At 43.1% G+C, this 22,768-nt stretch overlaps 1 protein-coding gene across 1 annotated transcript in view; it reads right to left on the bottom strand.

The window, feature by feature from the left end:
* LOC122945262 (probable S-adenosylmethionine-dependent methyltransferase CRG1) overlaps positions 1–22,348 on the bottom strand; it is a 142,093-nt gene extending 119,745 nt beyond the window's left edge. The window contains exons 1-2 of the mRNA XM_044304283.1: positions 22,243–22,348; positions 9,360–9,511 (exon numbers count right to left, since the gene is read on the bottom strand). Coding sequence (XP_044160218.1) covers positions 9,360–9,470 — 111 coding nt within the window. The 5' untranslated portion in view covers positions 9,471–9,511; positions 22,243–22,348. The remainder of the gene's footprint in view (positions 1–9,359; positions 9,512–22,242) is intronic.
* Positions 22,349–22,768: the final 420 nt, after the last annotated feature.

The raw sequence follows: 22,768 nt of genomic DNA on the forward strand, positions 1-22,768 counted from the left end.
GTTAGTACATGGCCATGTTTTGTCGAGATTCCTTATTACACAGGTATTCCGCCCAGACGCGTTTCGAGACCCCCTTGTCTCTTCCTCAGTGGGTGACCTGTGTGTTATGTGGTCTCGACTTTATACCTTCCTCATTATCATTTTAATTGATTTCACTTGGTATGTGAGGCGATTTTTGTACGGTCTTAACTCCATGTCCCTTCACATTATAATACAATTTTCGATCCAAATATTATTTCCCTATCAATATCTGTGCAAATGTATACGGGAAGAGCAATTCTCGTTCTAATACAATAATAATACAGTACTATAATGATCTTCATACATAGCAATCCCTATGTAAAAATATATAATACTTCTTTACAAATAAAATTTCTCTGAGGTGTCCTCCCGATAGTTTTCCCGAAAGACTCCACCGAGACCATCTCGAAGAATCTTCCGAGAAAAACGGTGAAGGCAACTTTCGAGCATTAAAATCTATCTAACACTAAAGATGAATATCTCAGTTTTCTGAACATCATTGGGATCACCTCTCAGAATACTCTAATATTATCGAGAAAGGTTTTTAAATATTAATATGTCTTAGATCGAATTGCATATTATCTTGCTTATCTCGATCTTTAATCAAATCTTCTCCAATATGCTTTTTTCAAAAGTTTTATTTTTAAGTTTTCTTTCTTTTTTTTCTTTTTTCTTTTATCTTTTTTTCTTTTCCGCACCTGCGTTTTTTTTCAAGAGTCATTTAGATAGCCCTATATATCAGGGATGGCCAACCTGAGGCTCTCCAGCTGTTGCAAAACTACAACTCCCAGCATGCCCAGACTGCCTACAGGTATCAGCCTACAGCAAAGCATGGTGGGAGTTGTAGTTTTACAACAGCTGGAGAGCCACAGGTTGGCCAGCCCTGCTATATATCTTGTATATATATATATATATATATATAAAAATATATAAAAAATATTTAAAAAGGGGGGACAATCTATCACGTTTTGCCATTCCTAATTATATGGCGATTGTTCTAAGTATTGCTCTAATTTTAGAGGCGTCCATACGGATTTCTCTTTTGTGGTGCTTTGATATTACATGTAGTAGAGTTTTGGAATATTATTCCTGCTACTTATCTCTCACTCATCAGTATTATTAATAGATGTTATTGCTATAGTAGTATTGATATTAATATTGATACTTCAATTAAAACCAAAAATCTCCAGGTCTGAATTCAGACCTGCAGGGAGAAGGCTACCAAAATCATAAATCCTTCTCGATTCTGCCCGGGACATCCTCATGATGTGATTGCCACCCCTCCAGTGTGTGTCCACCTTCTCCAGGGCCACAAACGTAATGCCCCTGAGGTCACTATTGTGTGCCACCTTGAAGTGTTTGGATAAGGAATGGTTCTCATATCCTTTTTTGATGTTGTTTAGGTGTTCTGTTATTCTCACTCTCAGGGGCCACTTTGTTCTGCCAATATATTGTTTATGGCAGGGGCACTGGATAAGGTAGACCACACTGGAGAAGTCACATGTTAAACAATCTTTGATGTCCAAGGCGAACTGGTTTTGAGTGGATTGAACATTAGTTGTCTTCTTTGGGAATGACGTGTTCCTACACCCTAGACACTTCCCACATCTATAGAACCCATTCATGTTCAGCCATTTTTAAACTGTTGGTGCTTCTCTTTTCTTGTGATTTTTAACTGACGGTGCAATTTTTATACCTAAATTTGGTGATTTAGTGAATGTGATTAGGGGAAAGGTGTGAAGTGTAGGTCCAATGACCTTGTCTCTTAATAAAAAGTGCCAGTGTTGGTTTATAATGTGACGAACTTGCTTAAATTGTGCACTGTATGGTAAGATTATCCTAAGTTCACACTCTTTTATTATATCTGTGTGCATACGTGGCTAAAAGAATGTACTTCTATCTATTTTCCTTGTTTTTTCTAAGGCGTCTTGTAGGATTCTCTCTGGGTAATTTTTGCACTCAAATTGTTGTTTCATCCTCTGGGCCTCAAATTCGAAGTCTGTTTCGTCAGTGCAATTACGTCTTATTCGACAAAACTGGCCTGAGGGGATATTTAGGAGCCATTGGGGTAGGTGACAGCTAGAAAAAGGTATAAAGCTATTTATAGCTGTCCGTTTGTGGTGGGTATTGCACATATATTGGTTTTCCCGTCGTGTAATCTGAATGTCCAGGAATTCTGTAAATTCCTCTCCCATCTTAGAGAAGACCAGGTTCATGTCATTGTTATTGAGATTCTCCAAAAATGGACGTAACTGATGGGTATCACCCCCCCAAATAAAAAGAACGTCATCGATGTAGCGACGCCAGAGGATCAGGTCCGCCCCCAGCCTCGGGGTGATGCTCCCATTGCGCCAGAAATAAATTTGCATAACTCGGGGCGAACCTGGTCCCCATGGCTGTCCCACAAAGCTGCAAAAAATGGTCACCCTCAAAGTGGAAATAATTGTGGTGTAGTATAGATTTAATACCCTCCATCAAAAATTCTATCTGTTTGGAGCCCATGGTACCGTCCATTTCCAATTGTGATCTTACTGCAGCGAGGCCCTGGTCATGTTTGATACTAGTGTAAAGGGACTGGACATCCAGCGTGCCGAGGATCCAGCCGGGCCGGACGTCCAGACCCTCCACTGTCCCAATGATGTCAGTGGTGTCTCTAATATATGACTGGGTCTTCCTCACCACAGGCTGCAGTAATACATCGATGTACTGGGAAAGGTTCGATGTTATTGACCCTATTCCAGAGACTATAGGGCGTCCTGTTGGGTTCTCTAAATTCTTGTGGATCTTGGGCAGACAGTAGAAGACAGGTAGTCTTCCCTGTGTGCCCAAGATGAAATTCCGTTCTTGATCAGATAAGATTTTCTCTTTCAGACCCCTATCACAGTACTTAGGATTTTATTGAAATCCTGTCCCGGATTGCCTTTTAATTTCTTATACGTGGTTATATCCCCTAATTGTCTTAGGCATTCCTCATTGTACTGTGTTGTGTCCAAGATCACTATAGCCCCCCTTTATCTGCAGGGCGTATTGTGATATTTTCCTGCTTCTGTAAATCTTTGATCGCTCGGATTTCTCTTCCTGTCAGGTTGTTCCCCTCATTCTTTACCTTGATTTTTTTCAAGTCATTTTCGACTGATCTCTGGAAAGTGGCCATATCATGGCCAATTTCGCCTCTTGGGAATTTTTTTGACTTGTTTTTTAACCCTGTATGTTGTATTATCTCACCTTGTTCATAACTATTTTTCACTGGAGGTTCTACTATTATCAGGTTCTTCTGGTAGTGTTTTTTCAGACATACCTTCCTCATACATTTTTGTAGTCCAATATATGTGTCAAATTTATTCAGTTTAGACGTAGGTGCAAATTTTAAGCCCCTATCCAGGAGTTTCTTCTGTGTATCAGTGAGTGTTATAGAACTCAAATTTACTATTGAGTCTGGTGAGGTGGTTAATGTCTCCCTCTGTCTCTCCCTCTTCTTTCTCTGTCCTCTCCTTGTTTTTCTACAGTTGGATTCATTGGTTGGTGATGTGGTCCCTTGTATGATCGTTTGTATGGTTGTTGATGGTATATTGGGGACAGGTTCCGCTGTCTCAGATTGTATGGATGTATTGGGGGAGTTTGTTGTATATAATTCCTTGATGGTGTCCGTATGTGTTGAATTAGTCTTGGTGATCGTGATAGTCTGTGTCTTATTCGTGGTTTGTGATGTGGTGGGGTCCTGTCTAAAAAATACTGGTCTTGTAGAGTTTTATATCTGTTTTGTATGGGTATATTGTACCCACCCTGGTCATTATTGCCATTTTCCCCTCTTTCTAGCTGTCTGTCTTGAGAATGTGACCTCCTCTCTATATGTGATACAGGTTGTTTAGTCTGCAATAGATTAGGTCCAAAACTCTACTACATGTAATATCAAAGCACCACAAAAGAGAAATCCATATGGACGCCTCTAAAATTAGAGCAATACTTAGAAAAATTAAAATTAAAATAAGAAATGATAAAATGGACAATCGCCATATAATGGAATGGCAAAAAGTGATAGATTGTCCCCTCTTTTTTTGTATTTTTTATATATATATATATATATATATATATATATGACAAATGAATGAAATGTCGCACTAAGGCACTGAAACAACACCAGGTGCTCCTGCAAGTTGAGACCACTCACTCAATACAAGAAAGCATAAGAATATAAATGAGCAGGGCACTCAAGGAAAACCGTGACCATGTAGTGAAAGCAATGATAAGCTTTTATTACTAAAATAGATATAATTAATAAACAAGATATGTTTGATAAAACAATGTATCACAATAGGATATACAACATACAATAAACTGCCGATAACATATGATCAATTGACCAGCTAGCAAATGATCAATATCCAATCGAACGAATATACCTCCAGTCCAATGGTTAGCATCCGAAAAACATTATCGAAAATTCTGATCGTTATTTATCGAATCCAAAAAAGTCCTGCAATGTTCCAATTTAACACGGCGGTATCTCGCCGAAACAACGTGGGTAGCGGCGTCCCGCTACTAAATAGCTTGCAAGTGAAAGTGATCCGTTACCTTTATATCGACCTGATGTTCGTCCGAAAATATTACATGAGCCTTCAGATGTACTCACTCCTAGAATATGCCTTTTGATGTTTGTAGCACTATTCAGTCAGGATATTGAAGACGGCTCACTATTTGGTTGCGGTCGGTTTGTTGGTAAGGTAAACGTCTCAGTACAGCAATGGGGTGTAGCACCAGACGCGTTTCGGGGTCCAACCCCTTCCTCAGTGGCATGCTTCACCCCATTGAAAGACCCCTCTTTTATACTGAATTTTCTTTGCTTTAATTGGTCTCAATTTGATCGTCACATCCTGTTTGCCGATTGACTCAGGTGTTCTCCATTACAGCTCCAGCATGGATATAGTGTTGTGTGGAATACAAAAAGTTATATGGAGAAGCTGTAGAAAAAACCTTTTTAGACACCTTTAGCAATTCAACATACTTCTGCAATTTTTTCCAGTTATATATTACTATTTTCTGCATTATTTAAAATAAAAAACGCATCCATGCATTCTGCGTTTTTGATGCGGCAACCATGTGTTTTTCGCTTTTTCAATAGAATACGGACAAGACTTGTCCCCCCAAACATCTTTACTACAATAATAAATATCAACGTCATAATTTCGACTTGCGGGGGATCCTTTGTATGACAGATTTATGTTCTACCCAAATGACAGTTTTTTCTACAGCTTCTCCATATAACTTTTTGTATTCCACACAACACTATATCCATGCTGGAGCTGTAATGGAGAACACCTGAGTCAATCGGCAAACAGGATGTGACGATTAAATTGAGACCAATTAAAGCAAAGAAAATTCAGTATAAAAGAGGGGTCTTTCAATGGGGTGAAGCATGCAACTGAGGAAGGGGTTGGACCCCGAAACGCGTCTGGTGCTACACCCCATTGCTGTACTGAGACGTTTACCTTACCAACAAACCGACCGCAACCAAATAGTGAGCCGTCTTCAATATCCTGACTGAATAGTGCTACAAACATCAAAAGGCATATTCTAGGAGTGAGTACATCTGAAGGCTCATGTAATATTTTCGGACGAACATCAGGTCGATATAAAGGTAACGGATCACTTTCACTTGCAAGCTATTTAGTAGCGGGACGCCGCTACCCACGTTGTTTCGGCGAGATACCGCCGTGTTAAATTGGAACATTGCAGGACTTTTTTGGATTCGATAAATAACGATCAGAATTTTCGATAATGTTTTTCGGATGCTAACCATTGGACTGGAGGTATATTCGTTCGATTGGATATTGATCATTTGCTAGCTGGTCAATTGATCATATGTTATCGGCAGTTTATTGTATGTTGTATATCCTATTGTGATACATTGTTTTATCAAACATATCTTGTTTATTAATTATATCTATTTTAGTAATAAAAGCTTATCATTGCTTTCACTACATGGTCACGGTTTTCCTTGAGTGCCCTGCTCATTTATATTCATATATATATATATATATATACACACACAAGATATATAGGGCTATCTAAATGACTCTTGAAAAAAACGCAGGTGCGGAAAAAAATAAAGCATAAAAATAAAACGCATGAAAAACACATATTGGAGAAGATTTGATTAAAGATCGAGATAAGCAAGATAATATGCAATTCGATCTAAGACATATTAATATTTAAAAACCTTTCTCGATAATATTAGAGTATTCTGAGAGGTGATCCCAATGATGTTCAGAAAACTGAGATATTCATCTTTAGTGTTAGATAGATTTTAATGCTCGAAAGTTGCCTTCACCGTTTTTCTCGGAAGATTCTTCGAGATGTCTCGGTGGAGTCTTTTGGGAAAACTATCGGGAGGACACCTACGAGAAATTTTATTTGTAAAGAAGTATTATATATTTTTACATAGGGATTGCTATGTATGAAGATCATTATAGTACTGTATTATTATTGTATTAGAACGAGAATTGCTCTTCCCGTATACATTTACACAGATATTGATAGGGAAATAATATTTGGATCGAAAATTGTATGATAATGTGAAGGGACATGGAGTTAAGACCATACAAAAATCGCACAGAAAATCACTTGATGACAAGCCACATGAGAAGCTGCACGGAAAATTTGCATAGCTAGAGGATTACGTCATAAGTGCCAAGCCTCACATACCAAGTGAAATCAATTAAAAGGATAATGAGGAAGGTATAAAGTCGAGACCACATAACACACAGGTCACCCACTGAGGAAGAGACAAGGGGGTCTCAAAACGCGTCTGGGCGGAATACCTGTGTAATAAGGAATCTCGACAATGGCCATGTACTAACATGCGAAAATCTGAGTGAGACTTCACCGAAAAAAGCACTATCGAAAGAAGTATTATCCTACTCACGTCTGTACCAAGCTCAAGCAGGAAGCAAGACGAGATCTCGATCAAGCCAGAACTAACATTGCCGGAGAGGAGAACAGCTGATCTGTGGGACGCCACAGCAGACATTCCCGCACACCGAATGAGACAAAGTATCGGGGTACACAGTGAGTAGCGATATTATTTGAATAGATCGATATTGAATAAGGACACAAAGCCTCCTTCACTTGGGGGCAAACAGCCGAAATACGGCTGGGACTGCATATGACACATTGGCACAATAGGATATCACAAACTGGATGGACAATTTGAATGTTATATTAAGTAAGATCATTTAAAAGAAAAGATGTACACCATCTAATCCATCATTTAATCTACCATCTGTTTGGATCTAACACAAGACGTATAGAAACATCTATAGCAACGTCACAATCTGTGTTGCCGGCAACGGTTTAGGTCAGGCTGGGGAAACCGCTCTATCTGAACTAACTGCGATCTAATAATCACCCCCACTGGGGAGATACGGATGCAGTGGGTTCGATTTAGCGGATCCGAAATCTGATACACCTATACCTGTGCGATTATAGAGCCATCTGCGATCCTGTATAGAATTTTATTGCTATTAGAATTTTATTGTAATTGACATTTTAGGTTATATATGCACATGTACATTTAATAAATTGTATCTATTTTATCTCCACGTGAACTACAAGTGTTTTGAGTGCCGGTTCCATCTTTTGCAAATTTTATTCAGAACTAGGGGTGTTTCTTTTGATCCTGAGCACCAGGCGTGGTCAAACCAAAGTGAGCCAACTGTTTTGTCCTTTTTCAAAGCAACAATTTACATGCTGTCATTTATCATTTTCTAGGCCCGTTTTAGGCGTAGAAAATGAATGAATTCTACTCCAGCAAGGGGGCTAGCATAGATTTACATCAGCAGTGGATGTGCCTAAGTTACATAGAGGCCAGTGCCTATACATAGCGTAGGCACATTATGCTCTAGCGCAAGGGTTATTAAAACAGGCATCTAAATGATCCCAATAATGTCTATGTTCAACCAGGAAGCAGGATGTGCATGCTGACTGTCACGCCACATACATCTTGGCAAACACCCCTGTTTTACATAATAAACACACTTGTTGTTAAGACTAATGTTTACTTTCATACTAAGTAGAGCTGAGCAAACTTCTTGAAATTCATTTAATCTCTCATTCACTGAATTGTTGAAAATTCTTTATTCGGGTCCGAATTGATTCTAACTGAATTAAATATGCACAAATTGTCCTGTTAGTTGGTATGTAACACTCTAAGATCTCCTTGGTAGGGATGAGGGAACTTGTGTTTTCAAGTTCAGCGTACAAGGTTCGGGTTATCTAAGAATTCAGTTATGGAATTCTGTTAACACTTATGGAGTTAGATAACCCGAAGCTTGAAAACTCGCAAATTCGCACAACACTACTCCTAGGACATCATATAATTTCATATATCAAATACCAGGGAAAATATAGTTCCTATAAGACCAGAAAGAGAGAGACAATACTTCTCTAAGTGAGACATGCAGGAGTACACAAGAGTACTGAGTGTCTCAAGTCTCTTTCTCTCTTGGAATCAGTCCACTCATCTCTAATACTAAACAAGATTAGGGAGTCACATTTTGGGAACTGGTTGTGATACATAGTCAAACAGAGATTTATATAGTATTTAAACAGGACTTGTCATCATGAAATGTAGTACAATCTGCAGGCATCATGTTACAGAGCAGGATGAGCTGAACAGATTGATATATATTTTGTGTTTGACATCTTTATTCATATAATCTTGAATCCACTGCATTACACGCCGCTATCTGAAAAGCTACATTTGAGATCTAGGTAACAATACTACGCCGAGAATATCTCAAAATATTGTATACAAAATATTAATAAAACATTAACAAAACCAAAAAACTGAAAATGAAAATAATTTCAATAATGTCTTCCCAACATCCACCATATACCATATAGATGGCACTATTTGGAAGGCGTTCCCAATGTGCCACACATATAAAGGTAATCTATACACGCTGTGCAGCAATTGAAATTGAGGTAACACTGATCCCACCATTTAGTCTGTTTGATGCCTTGGTCAATAGGAATCACGGCATTAATTGGTTTTCAGAGAGGGGGCTCACCTTGTCAACCAATCCAGACCTAGTGATGAGCAGGTATGTGGAACACCACCACCGCAGCCACTGTGGCAGGCAGTGATTGGCTGTAGGTGTCATCTGACATATACTGGCAAGTCCCAAATGTAGTTTGGAATCAAGCAGCGGCTGGATGGAATGAACCAGCCCTGGTCCGGAAACATCCCTTTAAACAGACATACCTGGGGACGACTAGTCCTCTTAAACTACATTACAAATAAATAGGCTTGTAATAATCCACTTAATAACATATCTTACTTTTGCTTTCATGTAGGATAGAATCATATTACAGATTTCACTGGAGGCAGGAATCATATATTTTTGATACACAGAAGAGAATGTCGCCTTCTGGAACACTTCGACTGCCATGGTGATATGTGCTTTGGCTGTTGCAGTTGTAATGTAAAAATCTGTCAAATAAAAACAATTTTTGCCCCAATATTTTAATTTTTTTATGAACATTTAATGGTATTCTTTATAAACAGCATCAATCTATGTACATTGAAAGGCTCAAATGTAATAAAATGTCTGCACTTAGAAGGTGTCTAAAAAGTGGCTCAATTTGGCACAACTAGGATTTACATACTCTTTTCTGACTTGTCCAAAAAGAGATTGGCCTGTCACAGACATGAGACAGGCAGATGCTTTGACCCAATGAGGAACAGATGCACGGAGGTCATTGACAGAGCTGCACAGACATGAGACAGGCAGATGCCTGGACCCCATGAGGAACAGATGCATGGAGGTCATTGACAGAGCTGCACAGACATGAGACAGGCAGATGCCTGGACCCCATACGGAATGGATGCATGGCGGTCACAGACAGAGCTGCTCAGACATGACACCTGAACCCATGCAGAATGGATGCATGGCATTCCCAGTCAGACAAAGCTAATGAAACTGTGACAACTAGAGGTGAGGGAATCGAAGTTGATGAAGTGGAATTCGATCCGAATTTCAGGAGAAATAAGATTTGCACTGAATCCAAAGTTCTTAAGCTTCATGGTAACGAATCACATTTTTTCCTAAAATGGCTGCTGCATGTGTGAGGATATGGAGCAAGGAACTCTGGGAACGCGGGATCACCCATAATGTCATGCATGCAGCCAATCAGCAGCCAGCCAGCCCTGTGATATCACATCCCTGTAAATAGCATCAGCCATCTTGGATTCTGTCATTTTCCAGTGTACTTAGTGCAGGGAGAGACCTCAGCAGGCGCTAGGGACAGTGCTAGGAAAGACTTCATTGTGCTAAAAAAAGGATTTACAAGTTCACGGAAAGATTATTCAATGTGTAGGGAAAGTGCAGCGTCCCACTCAGGACACGTGGGAACTGCAAAATTACTGGAAAACGGCATTATCTTACTGCATGTCATTTTGTATTGCAACACCTGTTGTATCCCTGTTCATAGGCTGGTCTGGTGTAGTTTATACATCCCACCACTAGATGGAGATAGTACTTAAGTCATATAAATTCTTAGGGCAGGCCTAGTGGGATGGTTCTAGATTCATTAGGAGGTTAGTGAAGAGCAGAGCCAGTTGTAAAACTGAGGCTACACACCACGGAATAGTGGGTGAAGCAAGATACAAAAATGAGGTAGAGCCAAGGTATGAGGCGCAGGAGAGCGTTTTCCTCCTGTGACCCTCTTAGATCCTAGATCCTATAACCAGAGTATAGCAGTTTCGTCCCTGGAAGAAGATAACCAAGCTAAAGAGAGACATCTGTGATAACAGCCATCTACTAAAGGCTTAATGGGCACCTTTGCACATGGTGGAGGACAATCTAGCTACAGGCAGCCTCACCATACATTGAAGAATACAGACTAGCTACCTGTTCAAGGGCTTGGAAGATACAGAAACAAAAGGACTAAGCATACCAAATGAGCATTACAGGCAACCTCACCAAATTACTCTGGTTTACTAGGGACCTGAAGAAAAGTCACCAACCAGAAATACTTATACAGAACCTTCAAGCTAAGCTAAACCCAGCCAAACCTATTAACAGTGGATCAACAGAATTCCTCTAAATTGCAAAAGACTGTATTCTGTCTGGATGTATATGCCACAACTGGAACAAACATCAGTAAAAGTTGTGAGTTGTATCCTACCACTGTCTACTTCATTCTTACCACTGGTTGTACCACCATTAACTGTACTAGGCGTCACGACAAATAACACCAAGGGACCCAGCTGCCACAAGCACCCTAAACACCACTGCCACCAAGGGCACCTCAACCTCCATCTAGGCTGATGCTTCCCTCTCACAGAGCGTGCCCCGGAGGATTTTGTGCTGTCTTCCTCAACACTGTGCTGCCAGCCCAGAGAGGCTTTCTGCTAACCGTGAGTAAACCGATGAACTGTGTTATTGTTTGGCCCCTCATCGGCCCACCGGGCACCTCACGTGATGCCCCTGCGGTTCTGGCTGGCTGCATATATTTTCTTGGTGTTACGAACAAGATATTAATCCCTGCGCCATATTTTAGAGACTGTCGCATGTGAATAAGCCCACTGGGCTACAGAACTGTTTAAACTGTTTGAAAATTGCATGGAAGTGCTATACTAGTCATCAGCATAGAAATCACAGTGTTAAAAGTGAGAGAAGCAGACATTTGTGTGTCACTAAAATGGCTTGCTGTCATTGAATAGACTGTTTCTATGCACTTAAGATGGCCGCCGGAGGCCTTCTTGTTTGAAAAAATACTGCACCATCACTGTGGATAAGTTAGTAACACCCCCTGAAGAGCGGGAAAACCTAGTGCCGCCCACTTATGTAAAATTGTCCAGCCAAGCCTATCCTACCTTTGCTGTATCAACTCTGAGAGGCCGAACCCTGTAAGCAAACGCAGCACCGCCTCCTCTGCCCTGTGAAAAGTTCTGCCACAGAACTGAATGTGTGGAACCATGTGTGGAATATCGATGTGCCCACCTATTGGATGTTGTGACAAAAATATAGCCACATATGATTATCTAAGGGCTCTTTCACACTTGTGTTCTTGTCTTCTGGCATAGAGTTCCGTCGTCGGGGCTCTATGCCGGAAGAATCCTGATCAGGATTATCCTAATGCATTCTGAATGGAGTGAAATCCGTTCAGGATGCATTAGGATGTCTTCAGTTCAGTTTTTTGGCAGGAGAAAATACCGCAGCATGCTGCGCTTTTTGCTCCGGCCAAAAATCCTGAACACTTGCCGCAAGGCCGGATCCGGAATTAATGCCCATTGAAAGGCATTGATCCGGATCCGGCCTTAAGCTAAACGTCGTTTCGGCGCATTGCCGGATCCGACGTTTAGCTTTTTCTCAATGGTTACCATGGCTGCCGGGACGCTAAAGTCCTGGCAGCCATGGTAAAGTGTAGTGGGGAGCGGGGGAGCAGCATACTTTCCATCTGTGCGGCTCCCGGGGCGCTCCAGAGTGACGTCAGGGCACCCCAGGCGCATGGATGACGTGATCGCATGGCACGTCATCCATGCGCATGGGGCGCTCTGACGTCATTCTGGAGAGCCCCGGGAGCCGCGCGGACTGTAAGTATACCGCTCCCCCGCTCCCCGCTCCTACTATGGCAACCAGGACTTTAATAGCGTGCTGGCTGCCATAGTAACACTGAAAGCATTTTGAAGACGGATCCGTCTTCAAATGCTTTCAGTACACTTGCGTTTTTCCGGGTCCGGCGTGTAATTCCGGCAAGTGGAGTACACGCCAGATCCGGACAACGCAAGTGTGAAAGAGGCCTTAATGCACAAAAAAACTGCTCCATTATTGTGTGTCATCAAACCACCAAACCCAAGTGGAATACTGACCAGTGCTGCTCCGGACACCCGACTCCCTGAGACCGCCCCTTGTACGGTGGATAATGTTTGCGTCGCTCCTGTCAGTCATACAGACCTGGGAGGCGGGCCTAACACTCAGGAAGAGCGTGACGTGCGTGCGCACGTTGAAAAGAGAGACGCTGATTGCTTCATGGAGAGAGAGGTGTTTTGCCGAAGCAGCATGGCAGAGAAGCGAGAGAGCTCTGCACAAGAGATTGGATCCGGACGGGACCTTGTTGCGCGCTCCGACATGGACCACTACGCCTATTACTCCTGAACTGCAGGTTCGTGTCCAGGACTTATGGGATCGCCACTGGAGGGAACGCAGTGTGGTTCGCAACACTGAATCGGCGGATTACAGTGCAGGTCAGTACGCAGTCGCGATGCTGCGACACCGGCCTCCACATTATGCCGACAGGTCTGGTCTGGTTGCTGATTCCCCCACCATAGCGTGGCGCACTACTGAACAGACAGCACTTTGGGCCAAGTTGTCAGCGGAGATTAAGTCAGCTCCACTCCCGCGCACCCATGCTTGTAAGAAATATAACGAGGGTCTAACTCGCAAGTTAATAGAGGAACCTGTAAAAGACTTCTCGGTTCTGGTGCAGAGATTGGGCCGAGTTCTTGACTTTTGTAAGCAATGAGTATTTGGATTTATCCGTGATATGGAGAGTGGAGACTAACAGGGACTATTACGTACATTGCCGATCTGTGAAGAGAAAGGAGCTCTCTGCTTGGCTACATAGTCTGTATGTCAATGAGTGGTTGAGTTCACCCCTGCAGAAGATACGCGTGGACCTTGCACTACTGCAGTACGTCGGCCAGGACAGCCCAAGGAGACCCAGGAGCTTGCCAAAGACTCTGAGTCTGAGGAGGATCTGGAACAAGAACCTTCTACCGCCCCCATGCGGCCTGCAAAGTATGTGCCACCTAGCACTCAGAACCAATATGCCACAGGATTTGCAGGCACCAATATTCTATGGCAGCCCACCATTATTACCAAAGACCCTGTCAGTGAACCTAGACCCCAGAGGGAACGGGTTAGGAGAAGAAGGCCCAAACCAAAAAGCCTCAGTACAGCTGTAGAGGACTGTGCAGTTCTATTTCAGCAACTAGCTGTACAACAGCATCAGGGATACACTATCCCAACCTATAAAGAGAAACCAGCAAATTCTTCATCAATGAAAGATCCACCAGAGCAATCAAACCCTGTAACCAGGATTGACCCTGCAATTGCGCTGGATTACAACCTTAAAAAAAGAACAGCCCCCTATCTTTGAAAAGGTGAAAAAGGAACTGAACTTGCCATCCAATCCTAAACAGCGGATGATGGAGGGACATCCAGAAGGATCTTCTCCTGATTCCTGGGATTCTGAAAGTCCAATCCCTACGGATGTGTCATCCTGTTCAGATCCCTACAATTAAAGTAGGCCGTTGCTAAACCCTTATATGGAGCAGGAGCTGCCATTTGTTTGAGAGGACTTCTGTTATTGTTTTTGTTTTGAGAACCTCTCGGTGTTGTATTTGCAAGGACTCCATCAAGGACTCCACTTGAATCCAAAGAAGAATCATAGTTGCACTTTATTTGTGTTTTAATTTATTTAATCTATTTAACCCCTTTTTTTATCCCATTTTCAGGTTATCAAGGGACTATGTTGATGTAATGTTTAAAGTACACTACCCTGACTTTTCTGTGCACATCCTTTTTATACAAAACATTTTGCACTTTAAAAAGTTTTTATACATGTTTTATACCCCATTTTAGGTATAGACTATGTATTTTGAACCATATCATGGACTTTACTGCCCTTATGTGAGATCATTATTCAATCAGCATTTTTGTCTGTAACACATTTACCTCAAAAAAATAAAAAAGTGTATGTGATATCTTATATATTTGCATAGAATGTGTTTTTGTGCATAACTCTTTATTTACAGGAGGTTATCGAAGAGTAATGATATTGCATTGCAATGTCTAGATCCATATGTGTATACTTGGTGGTGTGTATTTGGTGTAGTTCAGGAATTGGCTTAGAGATCCACAGCTTCAGATATTACCAACTTCGAGGGCGACTTATATTTTACCATGGGTGTATGCAGCGTCCCACTCAGGAAACGTGGGAACTGCAAAATTACTGTAAAACAGCATTATCCTACTGCATGTCATTTTGTATTGCAACACCTGTTGTATCCCTGTTCATATGCTGGTCTGGTGTAATTTATACATCCCACCACTAGATGGAGATAGTACTTAAGTCATATAAATACTTAGTGCAGGCCTAGTGGGATGGTTCTAGAGTCATTAGGAGGTTAGGTGAAGAGCAGAGCCAGTTGTGAAACCGAGGCTACATACCACGGAATAGTGGGTGAAGCAAGATACAGAAATTAGGTAGAGCCAAGGTATGAGGCGCAGGAGAGCATTTTCCTCCTGTGACCCTCTTAGATCCTAGATCCTATAACCAGAGGATAGCATTTTCATCCCTGGAAGAAGATAACCAAGCTAAAGAGAGACATTGGTGATAACAGCCACTACTAAAGGCTTAATGGGCACCTTTGCACATGGTGGAGGACAATCTAGCTACACGCAGCCTCACCATACATTGAATACATAATAGCTACCTGTTTAAGGGCTTGGAAGATACAGAAACAAAAGGACTAAGCATACCAAATAAGCATTACAGTCAACCTCACCAAATTACTCTGGTTTACTAGGGACCTGAAGCAAAGTCACCTACCAGAAATACAGTATAAGTGGAAAGAAATAAGGGCCTATTTGCCGTTCAGCATTGCAGTTATACATTCTAAAGCCTTTTGTGTCATGTATAAGTGTAAAAAAAATAAGGGCCTATTTGCTGTACAGCTGTGTTCTAAAGCCCTTTTGTGGAGTGTATAAGTGTAAAAAAGAAAAATATAATTTGCCGTTCAACGGTGCAGTTATATGTTCTAAAGCCTTTTGTGTTGTGTATAAGTGGAAAAAAATAAGGGAAATAAGGGTTCAGCGGTGCAGTTATATGTTCTAAAGTCCTTTTTGTTGTGTATTAGTGGTAAAAGAAAAATATATTTGCCGTTCAGCGGTGCAGTTTTAATATCTAGAGCCCTTTTTGCACATATTAGTGGCACAAAAAAAGTATTTGCCATTGTGTGGTGAAGCGAGAAAATTACAGCCCTTTTTGTCGTGTATTAGTGGAAGAAAAAAAAAAGGCTTATTAGCCGAAGTGTGGTGAAGTGAGAAAATTACAGACTTTTTTGAGGGTGTTTTAATTTCCTTTTTATTTATCTGATCTAACAGTATGTTAGACAGAGAAATGCCAGGCCCTGCACAGGTAGGTGGCAGAGACCTAAATGTTTCTGGCACAGGTCGCAGCAGAGTAAGAGGGAGTGGCAGCAGGAGTCGCAGCGAGAGGCCTGAGCAACCAGTGTCATCTAGTGGTCGTGTCTTGACCAGCAACCCAGCGGTTCTTGAATGGTTGACTCAGTCATCTCTGTTTTGGATCCACTCCAGTTTTTTTGGGACATTAACAATACTGATGGATTGTTCATCAATAGTGATGGACGAACATTGGCCGGGACGATTCGCGAATGGGCCCCATTCACTTTAATGGCAGGCGAAAATAAAAAACCTTCATGTCATATTTGCAGCCACCAAATACTTACAAGAAGTGCACAAATCGTCCAACAACAGGGACAGGGCCATACCAGAGGGAAATCAATGGCAAAAATAGCCCCAAAAAGATGTATTTAATCAGGGGCCATTTTTGAATGTCTTAAAGAGAAACTCTCAAAAATGTGCCCTGCTGGAGCCTAGAATTTGTTTTATTTTAGGCCACGGGAGTACGGTCCTTAAAAATTAGGCATTCACCTGGCATAAAATAAATTGTGATTATGTGGCTTGAGGTGCATTTTGCGGTCAATGGATAAAAATGTTTTTAATGTAGGCCACTGGAGTAAAGGCCACAAACATTAGGCATTCACCGAACAGAAAGAACAAGTAAATATTTTGAGGCTGGAGGTATATCAGACGGTCATTGGATATCAATTTTACTGCTATCCAGTGGACTGCAGGCCCCAAAAATTATTAATTCACCGTACAGAAAAGAACAATTGATAATGTGGCTGGAGGTACATTAGGCGGTCACCATATAACAATGACACCGGAGAAACGGATCCGGCATTTCAATGCATTTGTCATACGGATCAGGATCCTGATCCGTCTGACAAATGGCATCAGTTTGCATACGTTTTGACGGATCTGGCAGGCAGTTCCAGCGACAGAACTGCCTACTGGAATCCTCTGCCACAAGTGTTTAAGTACACTAACAATTAAAGTAAATATTTTGTGGCTGGAGGTATATTAGACGGTCATTGGATATCTATTTTACTGCTAGCCAGTGGACTACAGGGCCCAAAAATTATTCATTCACCATACAGAAAAGAACAATTGATAATGTAGATGGAAATGCATTAGGCGGTCACTGTATAACAATTTTACTGTTGGCCAGTTAGATTACAGGCCCCAAAAATTATGCATTCACCGTACATAAATGATCAAGTGATTATGTGGCTGGAGGTATATTAGATGGCCATTCAATAACAATTTTACTGCAGGCCAGTGTAGTACAGGCCAGTGTAGTACCGTATAACAATGACACCGGAGAAACGGATCCGGCATTTCAATGCATTTGTCATACGGATCAGGATCCTGATCCGTCTGACAAATGGCATCAGTTTGCATACGTTTTGACGGATCTGGCAGGCAGTTCCGGCGACGGAACTGCCTGCTGGAATCCTCTGCCACAAGTGTTTAAGTACCCTAACAATTAAAGTAAATATTTTGCAGGCCCCAAACATTAGGCATTCACCGGACAGAAAAGAACAAGTAATTATGTGGCTGGAGGTATATTAGACGGTCATTGGATATATATTTTACTGCAGGCCAGTACAAATAGATGTCAAATACATATGTTTAAAAGAACAAAAAATATAAAATTGGATTAAAAACCATGGCTAACAAAATCCTCCCCCTTTGTTGAAATTTGATAACACGTGGTCGTCACAGGTGTTGAATTTCTCAGAGGTCCCAAACATTAGGCATTCACCGGACAGAAAAGGCCTTTTATGCCGCTGTTTTTACTTAAGACAGGGACCATTATTTGTTCTGGGTAGTGGCAGATATTTGTCGTCTGTCATGAGCAAATTCAATTAAATGTGGTCGTCACAGGTGTTTAATTCCTCCGAGATCCATACCTCATTCATTTTCAGAAATGTGAGGTAGTCCACACTGTTGTGAGCTAGGCGCGTGCGCTTATCGGTCTCACGATCCCCCCTGCTGCTCTGAACATCCTTTCGGACAGGACACTCGAAAAGGGACAAGCCAAGAGTTCCATGGCAAATTGTGCCAGCTCTGGCCAAAGGTCAAGCCTGCACACCTAGTAGTCAAGGGGTTCCTCGCTTCTCAGAGCGTCCACATTGGCCGTTAACCCGATGTAGTCGGACACTTGTCGGTCTAGGCGATCCCTGTGGCTGGATCCAGAGTGCGGCAGTCGCTGGGTTGGCTGCAAGAATGATCTCATATCCGAAGTGACCAACACATCTTCAAACCGCCCTCTTCTTGCATGCGCTGTAGGATTGGTACTCGCAACTGTTACTCTGTGGGTGGAAATTCCTCTGCCAGTGCCCGCAACAGTAGAATGCAGCCTCTCTCGCAGCAAGGCCTGGAAATGCTGCATTATTACTACTGATAGCCCTCTGTGATGCTGGTAACATGTCCGGGAGTCTAAGTACGTTACCACCCAGTACTATTCCTTGCCCTTATGCTTTTTATATGGGGGTCCCTGTTCAAACACTGGAGCATGAAGGCCCCACATTTGCACTAAATTGGAAACAGTGGCACCTGCTCATCACCAAGGAGAATGTCGTCCTTGGTCTCCTCCTCCCCATCCATGGACAACACCAGGGATCCCCTAAAAGTTTAAAGCCTATTCTTCTTGCTCCTCCTCCTCCCCCCAGGCACCATCCTCCTCTGACTCCTCTTTAGACTCCTGCTAACTTGTCTCAGATGGAGTAGCCCCCCTGGTAATTCATTCAGCATTGCGTCTTCCTCATCTTCCTGTTCCTGCTCCTCGACGGCTTGATCAATGACAACGCAATGCACACTCCAGAAAGGTGTAATGTACAAGCTCACTGGTGGTGCCCTGGCTGCGACTGACCAGTTTGGTAATCTCATCAAATGGCCGCAGAAGTCTGCATGCGTTGCGCATGAGCAGCCACTGGCGCGGTGAAAAAAAACCAAGCTCGCCAGAACCTGTCCTGGCGCAGAGTTCGTACAGGTAGTCGTTAACGGCACGTTTCTGCTGGAGAAGCCTATCAACAATATGCAAGGTGGAGTTCCAGCGTGTCGGACAGTCACAAATCAGACGTCTGACGGGCAAGTGATGTCAATGCTGAACGTCAGTAAGGCGAGCCATGACCGTGTAAGATCCTCTAAAATGGCCAGAGATTTTCCTGGCCTGCCACAAGACGTCCGGGACCCCGGGGTATTTGGCAACGAATTGCTGCACGACTAAGTTCAGGACGTGTGCCATGCACGGCACGTGTGTCATTTTGCCCTGTTTCAGCGTGCTCAGCAGGATGGCACCGTTGTCACACACCACTTTACCAACTGTCAAATTGAGCGGGGTTAGCCACTGATCGGCCTGTGACCACAGAGCTAAAAGGAGTGCAGGACCGGTGTGGCTCTTGGCTTCCAGGCACAATAGCCGCAGCACAGTATTGCAACGTCTCACCTGACCCGACAACTAGGTTCTGGGGAGCTTGGGGGGTGCATCAGAATTGGCGGTAGCAGTGGAAAAGGAGGAGTCAGCTACGGAGGGTACGGAGGAGGGAGTAGGAGGAGGAGAAGAGGCAGGCCTGCATGCAATCCGTGGCGGTAACCCTAAATCCACATGGGTGCAACGGGTTAGATGCTTGACGGCCATCAGAAGGTACACCCAGTGGGCAGTAAAAGTTATGTACCTTCCATGCCCGTGTTTGCTAGACCACGTGTCTGTGGTCATATGTATATTGGTACCGACACTATGTGCCAGAGATACTGTATATTAACTTGCTGCTGAACGTGGCCATATAGTTTAGGGATGGCCTTCTGGGAGAAATATTTCCTTCCGGGGATCTTCCATTGTGGTGTGCCAATGGCCACAAATTTAAAGGCCTCCAAGTCCACCAATTTATATGACAGTAGTTGGCGGGCTAGCAGTGCTGACAAACCATCGGTCAGCCATTGGGCAAGAGAATTATCCGGCATCATCATTTTTTTTACGCTCGAACATTTGGGCCATGAAAGCCTGATTTGTGACAGATGAACGGACGACGGTAAGGTGTAAGGTGGAGTGGAGGACAAATGGGAGGAGAGAGGAGAAGGAGAAGAGGCAGGACGTTAAGCACCAGGAGTGTGGCTTTGTGGGTTCTGACGGCGTTGCTCCCACTGGGCTCGGTGATGGAAGGCCTGGTGCCTTCTGAAGGAGGTGGTCCCTAGGTGACTCTTGGGCTTACCACGACTTATGCGTTGACAGCACAGGCTGCAGATGGCAACACTATTGTCAGCAGTTGACATGTTAAAAAAAAGCCCACACTGCGGAGCCATGTGCCGGCGTTCTGGGAGCGCAAGATGTGACTGTGCATGGTGGATGGCTCGCTCCAGATACATTTGCAGTCTGTTTTTTGCCTCCTGTACACTGCAAGTTCTGCCTGCTTCTCCTCCCTATCTGCTGCTCCGTCTCTCCCTCTGAACTCCCCTTCTCTTCCTCTTACGTGGGCACCCACGTGACTTCCATAGACACGTCATCATAGTCACCTTCACCACCACTGATATTAGAGATCTCGGAGTAGGCAACAACAGCGGGGACCACCCTCCTTGGACTGATCTTTATACTGTCGTCAGACCGCTGGGTGGTGGCCGTTGCTACCTCCTCTTCCTCATCCAATGCCAAGAATGGGTGCGCATCGGTAAGGTCTGGGAATGGATGGGAAAATAATTCCTCTGACTCAAGTGAAGCAGCTATGGTGGTGATGGTAGTGTCTTTGCGGGTGCACACAGCAGAGAGTGAGGAGGGTGCAGATACAGAGGATGAGGAGGGTGCAGAAGCGGATGGCTGAGTGAGCCAATCAACCAACTCTGGTGCGTCCTTTGACATAATCGCACACACCTTCTCCAACTACCCACTTAGGCTCCGGCCTGATGTACCTGCCTGACCCCTACCACCCCTGTGGAACGGCCTGCCTCTTCCTCTCATTTTCAAAATAACCCTGTGCCAAAGTCCCTAGTGAAGAGCAGTATTTGTGGAAGCAGGTATATAGAACCCCTTAATCATTTTTTTTTGGGGGGGGGGGCAACTGGTATATCACACCAGTTGCAATTAGTTGTTCCAATGGCGTTTGTCCCTCTGTATAGCTGTGGTATCTCAGCAGAACCACACACAAATGCTGCACAATACAAATGCACTATATAGAAATTACATTATAGGTATATCATACCCCTGCCTCAATCAGATTTTTTTTGGGGAAACCGGTATATCACACCAGTTGCAATTAGTTGTTTCAATGGCGTTTGTCCCTCTGTATAGCTGTGGTATCTCAGCAGAACAGCACACAAATGCTGCACAATACAAATGCACTATATAGAAATTCTATTATAGGTATATCCCACCCCTGCCTCAATTACATTTTTTGGGGGGGAAACTAGTATATCACACCAGTTGCAATTAGTTGTTCCAATAGAGTTTGTCCCTCTGAATAGCTGCGGTATCTCAGCAGAACTGCACACAAATGCTGCACTATACAAATGCACTATAATATACTTTCTATGTTAGGAAGTAAATTTTAAGTATGTTACACCCCTCAGTATGTCACACCTATACCAGTTAAGAGGACTTTTATGGACCTATTAGCTAGCGTTTGGTGTCTTTATCTATACTCTCTAACAGTCTGTCCCTGCTCCACACAGAAACCTCTCACTACACTGGTAAAAAACGGAATGTAAAAGTCGGGTTTATTTAAAGGGTAGGGAGTGTGTCCATGCGCTTACACGTCTCAATTGGCTGTCCTGTCCCACCTGATGGAGGTGTCATGGGTCAAAGTTCTGCACAATGCAAAGAATATGGCGCCGGTGGACATCGCCATATGTTCACCGCGAAACGACCACTGGGCAAACCGCAAGCCATCTCAACTTACAAATTGCTGACCAAGTGAAGTCGGATGCTCAACAGACAGGATCCGTTTTTTGGGGGTTATTGTTCTGACGGATCAGAGTAAAGGCGAAATAATTTGTGACGTCAACACAAACTTACTGCTGACACCCTCTCCACTGTGTCAGGGAGCCCTACTTGTATAAGCCTTTAATACAACAGGTTCTGTACGTGTGCTGTCTGCATTCGTTTCTCCGTTCCATGGTCTGCAAAAAAAAAAAATATATATATATATCCTGTCCTATTCTTGACCACGTTTTGCGGACAAGAATAGGCAGTTATATTAATGGCTGTCTGTGCCATTTTGCAAATTGCGGAACGCACACGGAAACCATCCATGTTTTGCGGATACACGGTCAGTTTTGGCCCCGTGACTGCCCAAATAAATGAAGTGTGCAGTGATTCTAAGAGCGACGCCTGTCATCTGCAAGTCATACTGACTCAGTATTATTTCAATAGCACAGCAGACTCCCTATGCGTGTTACTGCAAGGCACAGTGTTCTACACCACTATAAAAGCTCTCTGTAGCCAGGAAATAGCTGTCGCCACGAATATAAACACAGAGCACACAGGTCATAGGAGACAGGTTCACACATCGCCACAAAACACTGCAGCCAGCATGCACCAC

This window comes from Bufo gargarizans, chromosome 8 (genome assembly GCF_014858855.1).
Source record: "Bufo gargarizans isolate SCDJY-AF-19 chromosome 8, ASM1485885v1, whole genome shotgun sequence".
NCBI lineage: Eukaryota > Metazoa > Chordata > Amphibia > Anura > Bufonidae > Bufo > Bufo gargarizans.